Source organism: Coturnix japonica, chromosome 21 (assembly GCF_054131305.1).
Source record: "Coturnix japonica strain WE chromosome 21, WE-NBRP24, whole genome shotgun sequence".
Classification (NCBI taxonomy): domain Eukaryota; kingdom Metazoa; phylum Chordata; class Aves; order Galliformes; family Phasianidae; genus Coturnix; species Coturnix japonica.
The window spans coordinates 4,396,840-4,410,153 of record NC_140683.1 but is presented as its reverse complement, the minus strand read 5'-3'; the positions used below and the strand labels follow the sequence as shown (position 1 = coordinate 4,410,153).

At 46.2% G+C, this 13,314-nt stretch overlaps 1 protein-coding gene across 8 annotated transcripts in view; it reads left to right on the top strand.

Moving 5' to 3' along the window:
- DAB2IP (DAB2 interacting protein) overlaps nt 1-13,314 on the top strand; it is a 155,657-nt gene that overhangs the window by 41,666 nt on the left and 100,677 nt on the right. For 6 of the 8 annotated variants that reach the window (XM_015878974.3, XM_085520864.1, XM_015878976.3 and 3 more), the window contains exon 2: nt 8,537-8,640. In XM_015878974.3, coding sequence (XP_015734460.2) covers nt 8,537-8,640 — 104 coding nt within the window. Of the gene's footprint in view, nt 1-4,184; nt 4,318-4,590; nt 4,643-8,536; nt 8,641-13,314 lie in introns of those variants that run through there. The other 2 variants (XM_015878980.3, XM_085520866.1) reach the window with 2 other exon arrangements.

Genomic DNA, 13,314 nt, shown 5'->3' with positions numbered 1-13,314 from the left:
GGTTACACAGCAGGGCAGTGCTGAGGGAACCAATGCTGCCCCTCAGGAGCAGAGCAACCCATAGGCATCCTGCAGAAAGCCTTGGAAAACAGAACACCCTCTGTGACCTGAAGCTGACAGTAGCCCTCCTAACCCCGATGGATTCTAACTGCAGGAAGCGCTGTGTTTTCAGACTGTCTGACACTGTTGCATATTAATGCTGTGTGTGAGATCCTTCATCAGTAACCTGTATTTTGACCAGCAGATACCAAAAATGACTCCCATCCAGTTAGGTAAAATCTGTCATTCTTCTCCAAGTGAAACTGCATTCTGCTTTCTTGAACAAAACTGAAGTTCCTGCAATGTCAAGGCAATCTAACTCGGATTAATTGGCTCTGGGCATTAAGAGTCTTTCAGGCTGATGTAAGAGCTGCATGTGCTATGCGGATTTCAAATCTTAATGTTTGGTCTATTATGCAGATGGATGTGAACGGAGATATGTATGTGACCCCATTTATCTCTCTAATGAAGTGCCATCAATGGAACATCTGTTTCTTTGCTGTAGAAGATGAAATCTCTGATGAATCATGCTTATAAATTAAGTGTTTATTTATTTAATATTCCGTTTGCCGGTACAGACCTGTTAGAGCAGTCATCATGCACGACTGCAAAAAAGGCCTCGTAATTACCCTGCACCAAGTTCTGTGTGTATCTGCTGCTGCTTCCCACGCAGTGTGGGCTGCCCTGGGCTTTCCTCTGCAAAGCAGCTGCCCTAAAGGCACTGCCCAGCAGAGCAGCCCATGGAGGAGATGGGCCGTGCAGGTGGGAGCACAGGGAGGGCTGCATCTCACCTGTGTTACCACTGAGCAGAAGGCAAAAGACGTGTAAGAAAAGCAGTGAGCTCTGCACCAGCCAGGTGCACAGACAGATGAGAGTGTGGCTTAAGAACAGGCAAAAGCTCAGAGGAAGCTGAAATGAGACCCAACTTAAACATCCAACTGAAGTTTGCATTGAAGTAAAAGAACAATTGATAGAGAAGTCAGCTGGTGCTGTGAGCTCTGCGACTCCTTATGCAGGGCAGGGAGCTATAATGGGGCAGCAGGCTTTGCAGCAGCCATGTCAGCTACATGGCCAGAACATGGCCAGAGGATGAGAGCATCTTGGGCAGGAGATGCTGTGCCCCCATCCATCCCCATGGTGTGGATGGGTGGCATGGCTTACATCTGCAGAGCCACAGATGGCAGAATATAGAAGTCACTCCTTTGCCCTGGATGGTGTCTGTGAATAGGCAGCCATGCTGATAAAGTGCTGCAAGAAAGCAGCACGGTAACGGTTCTGAATCTCTGCAGAAATGTTAAGCATGATGGATGAATCTAATTTAAATCTCCCCTGAGCTGACTTCTTGTTCTGCAAACTCCACGTTGCTTGTCTTTATCACCACATAGGAGGAAGCTGATGTTCCACTTCACTTTATCATCCTTTCCAGTTTAACCAGGGCAGGAGCAGTCTCTCCCATCTGGTCCCCAGCCAGGCTACAGCTTCATCTTTTTCTGATGTATTTTTTAAGTCTGAGTTTGATTTCAATTTTACCCTGGAGAAAAGGCTCCTAATGATATGCTGTTAGCAAAAGACAAGTTTGTTCTCTAGACATCACACCAGAGATAGATAAATATCATACATATTTTATTTCCAAGACTGATAAATAAGGAATAATAAATACCGAGTATATTTTACAAATGTCTAATTAAAAATACAAGACAGTAAAAACTGAGGTTGTAATAAAGGCTCCTCAGTCACCGTGATTTACTGCTTATTTCTGAAAGGGGAGGGTAGTTTTCTGGTTGCTGTGTATTCTGGCCTGGTGGTCACTCAGGCACCAGGCTGGGGCCCTGGACTTGGGTCTGACTTTTGCACATGGATCTGTTTCTGAATGCACAGCTCGGTTTTGCAGTGCTGGGTGGTAGCAGAGAAAACAGAGAAACGGGTGAATATTGAGTAGACAGAAAAAATAGCGCTGCTTTTTGAACTACTGGATTCCAGAGCCGCTAATAGCACTTGCTGAGAAGTGTAATGAGGAATATTAGATATCATTCAGTCCATGCTATCTCAGAACCTGGCACAGCGAGGACACGAGATCCATTAAAGTGCATAGTGATCTATGGCAAGGGTCAGCACGACTGAAAATCATTACTTAACAAAGAAAAAGAAGTTCTCCTTGCAGAAGGTGTTAGTCCTACTGTGAGAAAACACGGTCATACTCTTTAACTGATGGGAAACTGTCTGTTCCAGTGTTCCTTATGAGTTGAACTGTTTTCTGTTTCCCAGCCAGTCCAAATAAGGCTCTTCAGTTTGCACAACTGCTCCAGGCTCCACTCTCATAGCTGCAGAGGTCCATAGGTGTCCTTCTGGTGCTTCAGATGTGCTTTGATTTGTCGGTGTCCTGTGCGGGCCAGGAGCTGGACTTGGTGGTCCTTGTGAGTCCCTTCCATCTCAGGACATTCTCTGCCTTTTTGTGCTTCCAGGCAGTGGCACAGTTGGGTCAGAGAATGGCAGGCCCTCTTTTAAGCTTAGTACAGTGGTTTTGTAACACTTATGTCACCTGTGAGGGAAATAGAGGTATAGGTGAGAGGCTGGAAAGTGTAGGCACACCAACAGCCTTAATGGGTGAGGGAAAGGCTTTGTGCCAGAGTGTAGCACAAAAGGCAGCTAATGATCCCTTGTTGTTGCTGTTGTTCTTTTCTAACTAAACGCTCAGATAAATGAGACTTTTTTTTACAAGCTGTAGTTCTGTAAACATCCTTAATTGTCTGAAAAGCTGGTGAGAGCAGGAGAGCGTGAGTGGTGTGTGAGCGGGGAATAAATCACAGATTCTGATGTGGGAGAGTCCTGGGTGCAGGCAGTGAGATTGCTCTGCTTTACTGAAGTGTATTTAAGCACGGGATTCTCAGATGTGGAAAGAAATAATTTTATTCTAATATGAAAAGCAGTGGTGACGCAAATGTTCATTAGCCTGGGGAATATCCATTCTGGATGTTCATTAGCTTTGCTTTTAGATGAGTTTGATTTTTCTAAGGGCATCATTACCTGCCCTAAACTTTTGCTTCTCAACCATTTTTACTTAAAAGTCAATTTTACTGCCTAATAAAGGCTTGACTTTTAATTAATTTTATGTGGCATAATGGTCGTAATATTGCTGTAAGGGATCAGCTGGAATTCCCCAAGGAATCATTAAGGCAATGGGTGAGATGTTCTAATAAATAGCTGTGCAGGTAACGGACCGAAGAATCTGACCTCACATCTGTACTGCACGTCCAGCCGAGTGGAACGGGATGAGGTCGTGTCAGTGAGCATTCCTGGTCTGTCAGTGGTTCTGCACTGATCTTTGCCCACTGGAAAGCAGACTTTCTTGCATCCAAGCCATTCTTGCCTTGCCTGAACTCAGTGCTTTCTGACTTTGCTTATTCCCAGGGTAATACTCAGTTTCTGAAAAGTGCCACTTTTCTAACAGCATTTTCTAAATAGGCCTTTGGGTTCAGATGAAAGCTCCATCTTTCCTCCCGGTCTCACGTGGCCACCTCAAGCTTCCTGAAACGCAGATTCTCTGCCAGCCTCTTCTGTTTGCTCTGAATCACACAGACACTGCAAACATCTCCTCTCCAGGGATTTGTTTTAACTCATCAATGCTACTGTGAGCCACGTGAAATAAATCACTTCTGACACTGTGCACCTCTTCCCTCCTCTGTTGGGTGTGTAGCAAGGAGTTACTAGATAATGCTGAAATTAGAGAAATAACAGCTAAATTCATTAAGCAATAAAATTAATTCACGAAGGGTAATTGTATGAGCAGGAGACCGGTAATTCCTGTTCCCTCTGGTTTCGCAGAAACTCCGCCCTGCTGCAGCTCAGGGCAGGTGGTGCAGAGCCCCACTCCAATGGGGCAGAACGGGGAGGGGAGGCAGAGCAGAGCACACCTCCATTGCTGGGTCACTGCCCAGGTCAGCAGCCAGCCTGCGCTCGCCGAGCCTTGCGTACAGGGTCAGTTCCATCAGCTTGGGGTTCTGATGAGCTCTTAGTTTTCTGAGGAAACTCCTGAGGATCTGGTGAAGTTTTCTTGCACTCTCAAGTCTCTGTTCCTTAAAGCACATCACCGCGGTGCTGTGAAGGAACCTGGCGGTTCCCAGCCTCCCGCTGAGCCTCCCCAGCTGCTGGCCTGCCCAGCATTCCGGGCATACCTCTCCTCTGCTGCCTCCGATGAAGTCATCATCTCCACTTCTCTTATTCCTGGCTTGTTCGGAGTGCCATGGCATGTGTGCTGCTGACAAGAACAGCTTCCTTTTGGTGAGTCGAGGGAGACATTTTCTCATTGCTACTCCTCAGTCAGGTTTGCACCTCCCTTTCTCGCTTGGAGTTGGAACGGCTTCATAGCAGAAAATTGACTCGCTGGGAAGCATCTGCTTGTTGGTTGTTCATTCCAGCTGGGTCTCTTTGCTTTGTTTGTGCTGTCTCTTCCACCGGCTGATCCTTGGAATCATGTGTCAGACAGCAGGAGAGGGGGAGCTCATGAGGAGGGATGAGCAAGCAGGAGGAGCTGATGTATTTCATTCCCACTAAAAAAAGTGTAATCCCGACGATCTCCGGGACTAGCTGTGATTCACAAGAGCAGGTAATGCAAATGTGCAAACATCTCACTTGTGAGGTGAAAAGTAAACAGTATTAACGTCGGTTCCGTGTGTGTTGCACTTAATGACTGCTCCGTAGCAGTGGCTGAGGAGGAAGGCGGTGATGCTGAGCTGGTGACCCACACTCGGGTGCCGTCCCACCACTGATAGCACAGCAGCCCCGGGGCTGTTCTGTAACCATTTCTCAGTGTGAAGAACAGGCATGGAAACATAGAGATGATTAATTATTCTGTTAATTCAGATGCCTTGAACTAGTTATCAAGTTTACTATGGTACAGAAACAGTTTCAGAAGTGTTCATAAGCCCTAGGACCTGAATTAATGCGTAATGTTTACACTGCGTGTCCTTCTGTTGGCAGTGAACTCAGTGGGATGCATTCCAACCCCGGCAGCTTATAAAAACTCCAAACACAGCATGTACCAAAAAGCACTTTGGACCTGACTATGTATGATAACTTAGGGGAGGGTTCGGGTTTTGTTAATTGCATAAAAGATTATCTTTGAAGATCTTATGCTGCAATGTGGGAAACCCAAAACATCGCTGCCTTCTGTAAATATTTGGAAAAGCAGGAAGCACTTTTGTTTGTTTCTTCTCGCTTGGGTTCCCCTGTGCTTGCACAGCACTGAGCCCCAGCCCAGTACAGCCACAGCACTGCAGGGCTGGGAGCTGCGGGACGTGGGCTGCAGTGGGCGCAGGGGGAGTAAAAGCAAATGTGAGTAACAGTGCTTGGTGTCATTGTGTGAGCAAAGTGCCCCAAAATGTCATCAGTACCGGGGAGGAATGTAGATGAGGAATAGATGCCAGAACAGCACAGTTCTCAGAGCAACCTAAGAACCATTTCTAGTCTAATACTGAGATTTCCAAGAGCTTCGAGACCAGAAAATATGCTTGGGTGGACCTGGCTGTTCAACAGTAATGAGACATCTTACTGCTCATCTGCATTTATGCTGTCCTTTATTGGGGCAGTGCTGTGGGTGGTGGAGATGGCTGTGCTGAATGGGCTCCTCGCTGTGCCCCCAGAACTGCTCCACACAGCCCTACTGCTGCACTGCCATACTCATCCTCAGGACGGCTCCAGGGGTTTCCAGGTCTCTGTGTCATGAAGGAGAGGTTTGGAGGTTTTCATTTCATAACAAGTTGAGGACATTGTATCAGCAAATAGCGTCCTGAGATAGTGTGTGGTAAATCCCCAGGTCAGATCTAATCCAGAGTAAATAAGCAGACAAATGAAGGTATAATCCTGGAATCTCAGTGAGCTGAAGGATGGTACTTGGCCAACAGAGAAATCTCGTGGCTAGCGAGGATGTTATCTGCTAATGGCCGGCACTCCTGGAAATGTCAGATGCTGAAGCTGATCTCTGTAGCTGGCTCGCCTGGTGCACAAGTACAGATCTGTCAGAAATCACAGAAAATAAGGCTGGGAGTGCCTCAAAGCAGCACCAAAGGAGCAAAGGAGCTCCGTGTTCTGAACACTGCCTCACCCGGAGGGCTCCAGCCTACTGAGGTTTGGGATAAGCTTAAATGTACATATACGGTCAATTCCAATGTAAAACATTCTGTGTCAGGAGAAGACTTGTTCCCGTGGCTAACATAAACATCTACTCTAAATTAAGGCATTTCTTGGTCTGCTTCTGGTGGATACGCAGTGGTTTGTTATCGCTGCCTTGCAGAACCCATCGCTGCTCCTCTGCTCTGTCCCCAAGCACAGCAACCTGGCTGGGACCTTTCCCCTCACCCTGAAGAAAAGGGCTGTTCCAACCTTTATGTATCCTTACTCGTCACTGAGCAAAAACTGCTTGGCTGTGTATTTCTTCTAGTAAGGAGATACTAATTTATTTGCATGCAGGTTTTACTTTTCTTTATAAGAAACAACTTCCCTTTGAAACAAAAACTCCCTCCACACCCAGTCCTCCTTCTAGTTATTTCTGGTTTCTTATAAAGAGTTTTGTAATGCGTCTCCTCCAGTGATCCCCGCAGTGCTTACACAAAGCCAGCATGGAAATGACTGTAAGCTCGAGGATAACAGGAGGTGTTGCTGCTGACCCATCTCCGTGCTTTGCTCTGGGTCAGGGTTGTGCCAGCCAGCTCTGCTTTGGGCAGATTGTAATCACAGAGTAACGATTTAAGAGCACAGTTTGTGACTTCAGTGCAGTGACATTGGAGCCAGGTATTAATCAGCCCTGGGTCATAACACACTGTCCTTTCCTCTGAGGAGGTCTGACCTGTGTGGTTGGAAGAGGAAGCAGACTGAAGGGTTGCAGCAGCAGAAAGCTGTGCTGTGCTCCAACATCCCACTGCAGGGAAGGCAGTGCTGCAGCAGCCATGTGCAGAGCGGCCCATCCTTGCACCATGCATGAGGCCCAGCTCTGCCCTGCAGCTGCTTCTCACCTAATCCCATCATTCCTGTTTTCCAGCCATGCATGTGAGAAATGCTTTATACAATATTTATTGGTCTGGTCATCAAGAAAATGCAAAGCAGCTTCTTTGGTCGTCTTGTTGGCTTGAACTCGCTTCCAAAGCTCTGTATTCCAGTCGTTCACTTATGACAGCCCAAAAAGGCTGCTGTTCAAAGGGAGGCAGTGGGAGCCTGAATGTGGAAAGAGAAGGTACCAAAGGACTTGGATGTTCCTTGAGATTCAAAGTGCAGCATTCTGCAGAGAAAGTAACGAAGGAATCAGAGGGCTTGGCTGGCTGTTGTGAAAGCATTGAGCTGGCTGACTTTGGCCGTGGGGCTCTGCTGGAGGTTGCAGGGTGACTGGTGAGGAAATACAGGTGGGATTGCCAACCAAGGAAGGTGACATTGAGCACTCCTCCAGTCTGCAATAGGAATCTGCAGGCTGTCCCTTTGCAATAGTTAAGGGTACTTCTTGGGAACTGCTGAGTGGAACTGCAGCTATTGATTGTTTCTTACAGAACCTGGGTGACAGCAGACCTTGGCAAGGGGAAGGCCTTGCTAAGGGGACAGCCTTCCTTGCCAAGACCTCATTGCAGCAAGTTGCAGATGGCAGAGGCTGAGAATTGGCAAACAAACGGCCTCTAAGTACTATTAGTTATGAGAACATAATTGTCTGAGACAATCTGAAGGATAGGCTGTTCCATCTTCAGATTTCTTTGCATATGGATTAGTAGAAGCCTCCCTTTAGCAGCCTCTGCCGTCAGATTTCCCTGCGCAGCAGGTATTCTTCAGGCTACCTCTCATTCCCAGGATCCATAGTAATGATGTCATTCGTGGGCATTCCTGATGTGGGCAGAACTGTGTTAGAATGAGTTCCCCAAGTTTACATCAGCTCCTTTTTTTGTGGTTGTTTTTATGCTCTCAGATTTTTTTTAAAAAGGAACAGCTGTGGGAAAAATGGGCTCTTTGGTGTCGTTCTGAAATAGCTGCTAATTTACTGCTGCCTTTGCTTGGATTCCATACTGTTTAGTAAATAAATTGCTGTTACAAATCCATACTGTCCTTCAGAAGTGGTCAAGAGGAAATCTCTGGAGGAATTAGAGAACCCAAACAGCCTGTGCCTGTAACCCCATCAGCAGTTTCCCTTGAGAGTATGACGTCCACACGTACAAGGATCTGTACTTTGCATATAATTGTCACTCAGCTCGATGTGTTTTCTGTTTACCCATCTGCAGACAGGAAATAACGATAATGCCAACCTGTCAGGCGTCATCTGAAGGTTGTGCTTTTGTGAAAAATGCTAATTGTTGGAGGTGAAAGTCTTGCTGATTGAACATTGTTCTGGGTGGCTGTAGGAAATCTGATTGTGGTGCTGGCTCATTTGCAAGGGCACCTCAAAGGAAGGAGCTGCATTTTGCGCGGCCTGCTGCCATTCCTGTGCTTATGTGTTGTAATTCTCCTTTGTCTCCTCTGCCGTCCACAGAGTCCCCCCCTGAGAGGTGTGGGCAGAGGCGCAGTATGCCCAGCGGGGTCGCGGAGCGGAACCCCACCATGGAGCCTGCAGCCACAACGCCCTTCCGTGTCACGGTGAGTGTCTGCCCGCCCAGGGCTTTGCCACAAGGCAGAAGGATTCACTCATCCCAAGGGCAGAGGTGGTGGTGTATATGGAACAAATTGGTTACCTCTTATTAAGTACATGTGGTTTTGTTGGATGCTGTGAGCAACAAGCAGCTGCAAAATATTTCTTTGTAAAGCAACAAGATTTGTATTAGAATCCAGAGCAGGTTTGGGTGAGTTGTTCCATTTGAATGGTTTTCCCAATGAGGTTTCATTTGTGAATCCTTGGGTCATGCACTGTATTCATAGATGTATTTCCTTCTCTGAAACTGTACTTTACATCCTCATCCTTCTGAAGAAGCTTCTATACAAAGAGCCTGCCAGGCTGATGGCTCCCCAGAAACTGTTATCCTCTCCTAGCAGGAGCCAGGAGGAGCCATTCTCTGTTTTACATTTCTTCAATCATTTTGTTTTGCAGTTCTCTGCTAACATTGCTGTTTTGTTGTGATAACAGTAGGTAAAGAATACAAAGTCATTTGGGAGTGGGAAAGAGCAGCACCACTAACATGAGTAACAGTGATACCAAACACAGACAGAACAAACCAGGTCTTTGAACTCCATGGGGAAGGGAACTACTGCGTCCATTACAAATAAGGGAGCTGAAGACACAAAGAAGTCAGTTAGTGGCTGACCAAGGGAGCTGTTGTTGCTGAGCCCTAGGTCTACAATGTGTGTATGACAGTCATTGCCAAGAGCTTCACTGCAGAATCTGAAAGAGGAGGGAGTCCAACCACAGAGCTGTGCGCTCCCTGGCTGTCAGCACTGCTGTAAGATGGGCTATGCGGGCTGGCTCACAGCTTTAGAGATTTTTAGGCCCTGTCACACCTCAGAGATCAGCTCCAGACTGAGTTAAAAGTCTTCTTTAGTCAGAGTGGCGCAGTGACGTTTATCAGCGCTTCCCCTCTAACATCCTGCAGGTATTACACAGACTTCTACAATAGATCGCCTTAATTTTTGCGAAGATTATTTATCTAATTGGTAGTATCAAATCCAAGTAATTATTTAATTTAGGAGTATGCACAGAGGAGTGCACTGTGACAAAGTGAGGCACAGTGATGGGACCCCAGAAAAAGGGCAATGAAGTTGGAGCTGCGAGTGGCTGATTTGCTTTTAATGCATCATCAGCCCCATTACACTTGTAGTCAATGAAATGGCCCTTTGGGAGAGTGAGGTTTTGTAATCAGCTGAAGACACCAAGGTCTTTTGGGTAACATTTGGAGGTAAGATTTTGCATTAAAAGTAAGGGAAACATAATTTTTTAAGAAGAAGCAGGAGCATCACGCCTTACAGAGCACCAGGTGGATGTGCTCAGTATGAGTGATCGCCACGGCTGCCAGGTTACAGTTTAGAGAGGGAAACACCTGCTGGATGTGGATAATAAGCTTGAGCACAGATATTTTCATTTAGAGAGAAGGCCAATGCTCTTGGAGCCGGTTTCCCTGACGTGTGTTTATAAGTTTCCTCTGCAAGCCACACCTACCTGCAGGCTCAGCTGCTTCATAACAAACTAAGGTGGGTAGAACCAGAATTTCAAAGGAAAGACAATGGTGCAATCTAAAAAAAACCCGAGCACACCCAGTTCACCTGGGAATGAATCACTGCCGGTGGTTTGCCTAAGGAGTTTATTTTAGTTCTGTAAGCTGTAAGTTAGTGGCTGCGTGACATTCTGTGCAGTGTTTATGTTCTGTAGGCACAGTATCCAAACACATGTTGAATATGTTGGGGGGGTGGGGTTGGAGCTGACCTGTTTGCTCAATGAGACGGGAAGAAGTGCTGATGGCAGTGAGTGGATGGCAGGAGATGGGCTCTGTTGGGAAGGTGTGTATGGTATAGAGCAAATACTGAAGGCAATGAAACAGAAAACCAGTAAGAGATTTGTTGGAGGGGCGTGTTTGGTTCTCTTCTTCTCAAGCTGATGAAAGTTATTCTCCCAGCAGTTCCCAGTTTGAACAGGGCAAAACACAGAGAGCATCCTTAGGTCCGGTTCCCCTTGTGGGATCACCCTTCTGCTAAACAAGGTGCATCGTGTTCCAGTGCCAGGAGAGAACCTAATTTTGTATCCCCTTGTTTCACAAGCCATAATCTATCTGAACTGATTGTCAGTTATAAATGCTCTGAACCTCTGAGCACAGCAAGCAGGAACACAGTGAAGCTAACTGAATAGGCATGCTTTTGCTTTGTGCCTTTCGCTCAACAGAATCCGCCTCAGTAAATGAGTATCTTTGAACCTTAAACATTGTACTACTCCTGGTGTAAGAGGCAAAGAACTATGGGAAAAATCTGGATTCTTCAAAAGACAGCGGATCTGGTAGTGTTTTTCTTAGTGCATTTGTGTCAGTGAAAATCAAATGCTGCTTATTTCTGTTCCAAGGACACATCTCCTCCTTCATGTTTTTCAGGAAGTTATTCCCATGGTTAAGCAGGTCAGCTTATGGTAGTGAGCCAGCCTATATGGGATGCAGTTGCTCACTCTGACTGGCTCGGTTATTCAGTATGGATTAAGTGAGGGCAATCATCAGATGGATAATACGTGGCATTTATCTCCTCTAGTTACAATGCACTATCATCCTCTCATTTCTGTTTCTGCTCAGCCCTCCGAATGTTGTTGCCATTAATATGAATGGCTTCATTACATACATAGTTTTTATGGCTGCCCAGATCCCAGCATATGTCTGACTTAAGAAATATTCTCCCTCACCTTCCTTCATTAACCAGACAGGAACATTAGCAGTCAGTCCACTCCGGCCGCTGGGAATAGTAATTAGCGCTTTAGTTTAGTGGTAATGGGATTATTACTTTTGAGCCTTCTGCTGTAGGTTTTGATGTTGTAGGCTTTTCATATTTTATAGCTGATTGTTCTTCCCTGACATCTCCATCCTTCTGCGCTGGGTCTCCAAGGGGCTGCTGAGTTCAGGAGCTGTTGCATTCAGCTATTTTGACGGCGTTGCACTCCCAGCTGCTTTCTCTCATTTGAAAACTAAAGCAATTGACAGTGGAATCGCTCTCTTCCCACTCTGAAGTTTGCCAGGCAAGTTACGGTTAATTGGGTGTTACATTTTTTGTAGCAACTTTGGAAAACAACAGCTTATACTAGTTTTTCAAGTCCTAAAGAATAACCTTGAAAATCAAGCCATAAGTTTTTAATATCTCAGTATGTGAACTGTTCTGTGTGAACTGTTCTTATTCCTTCCACATTGAGAATTTTTAATAGAGCTTATTAAACATTACAGGAACACCCTTAATCTTAGTCATCTCGAGTTGTAAAATAATTATATTCCATTTAAACCTATCTCGCTGAACTTTGGTGCCATTGGAGCTTTGTAGGATCTGATGCAGTCTAATGAAGCCAAGTCTCTAATCCAAGTGACTCCCATCTGAGGCCCCTGATTCTGAAGCTGCTCTAAGCATTAGTTCAGAATTCAGTTTTGTTCTAAATCTGATTGGAAAAGTAGGAATGTAATTCACATCGACAGCAATACAGTGCTTTGTGTGGATTAGCTGGGACCTTTCTGACTGCTGCAGCGGTGCCTAGGAACAGCAGATGTGGTGTGTGTCAGTATCAAACCCAAATGCAAGCAGGGATATTCTAATCCTAATGAGAGGATTTGTTGTGTTGTACCTGCGAACACTGATGGAAGGGACTGAGCCTGTCCTCACACACATCTTAGCAGGAGACACTGAGAGTTAAGTAGTCTATTTGGGACCCTCCCTGTTGGTATCATTCTACCTTTCGAATGAGGAGATCTAATAAATAAGGGCTTTGGTAGAAGTCAGTATCCGAGGGCAGAAAGGCAGAAGGCGTGACTTAGCATGAGATGTCAGTTCAGTGCTGCATGCTTGGCAGTGACCTGGAGCTGTCACCCTGACCGGGGGTGATTGGAAGCAGCTGATAATGCTGCAGAGCTGCAGGCTGTGGTGTGACCAAGGGCTCCTTCCAAGAGAGGAGGCTGAAGTCTTGCTGTTGAAGCCACTCATTTGTTATAAGAGTATGGAGAGGCACTTAGCTGCTCTGCATGGAATTCAAATAGCTTGATATTTGAAGTGGATTATCTTGAAATGTGTGTTGTATTTTACCAAACACAGCGACCAGAAGATGAGAAACTCCCCCGGGTATTAAACCCTCCGACCCTGCACGTCTCGCAGGGAAATGATGGGCAGGGTGAGGTTGCTGAGACTTGCCATTGGAGTGCTGCCATCTATTGGCTGCTTTTATTACAGCCTGGTTTACGCAGTTCGTGCATTTCCCAGGCCGAGCAGGAGCCCCAACTGGCACAACTCGTGCAAAAGAGGCAGACTCGGTGATTGAACCGGGGAACCAGAGGGATTTCTTGCTATTATTCGTGCTCACTGACTGTGCGAGGTGCTTCCCTCCTAACGGAACGGGTTAATATGACATGTAGTCTGAATATTCTGAATATTTCGAGCAGGCAGAAAATGGCACCACCTTTGTTACAGAGCTGTGTCTGATGAAGCTCCTCCTCACACCCAAGATGCTGAATAGGGTTTAGAATCTTCTTTTCCCATCCCTTTAATCCTCAAGTCCAGTTTCAATCATCTGCTTTCCACGATCACAGAAAATGTCAGTGCTTCTTGTAGTTGAAGGCACGTTGGCCACAAAAACCATCCCTGGGATTGTGTCTCTTG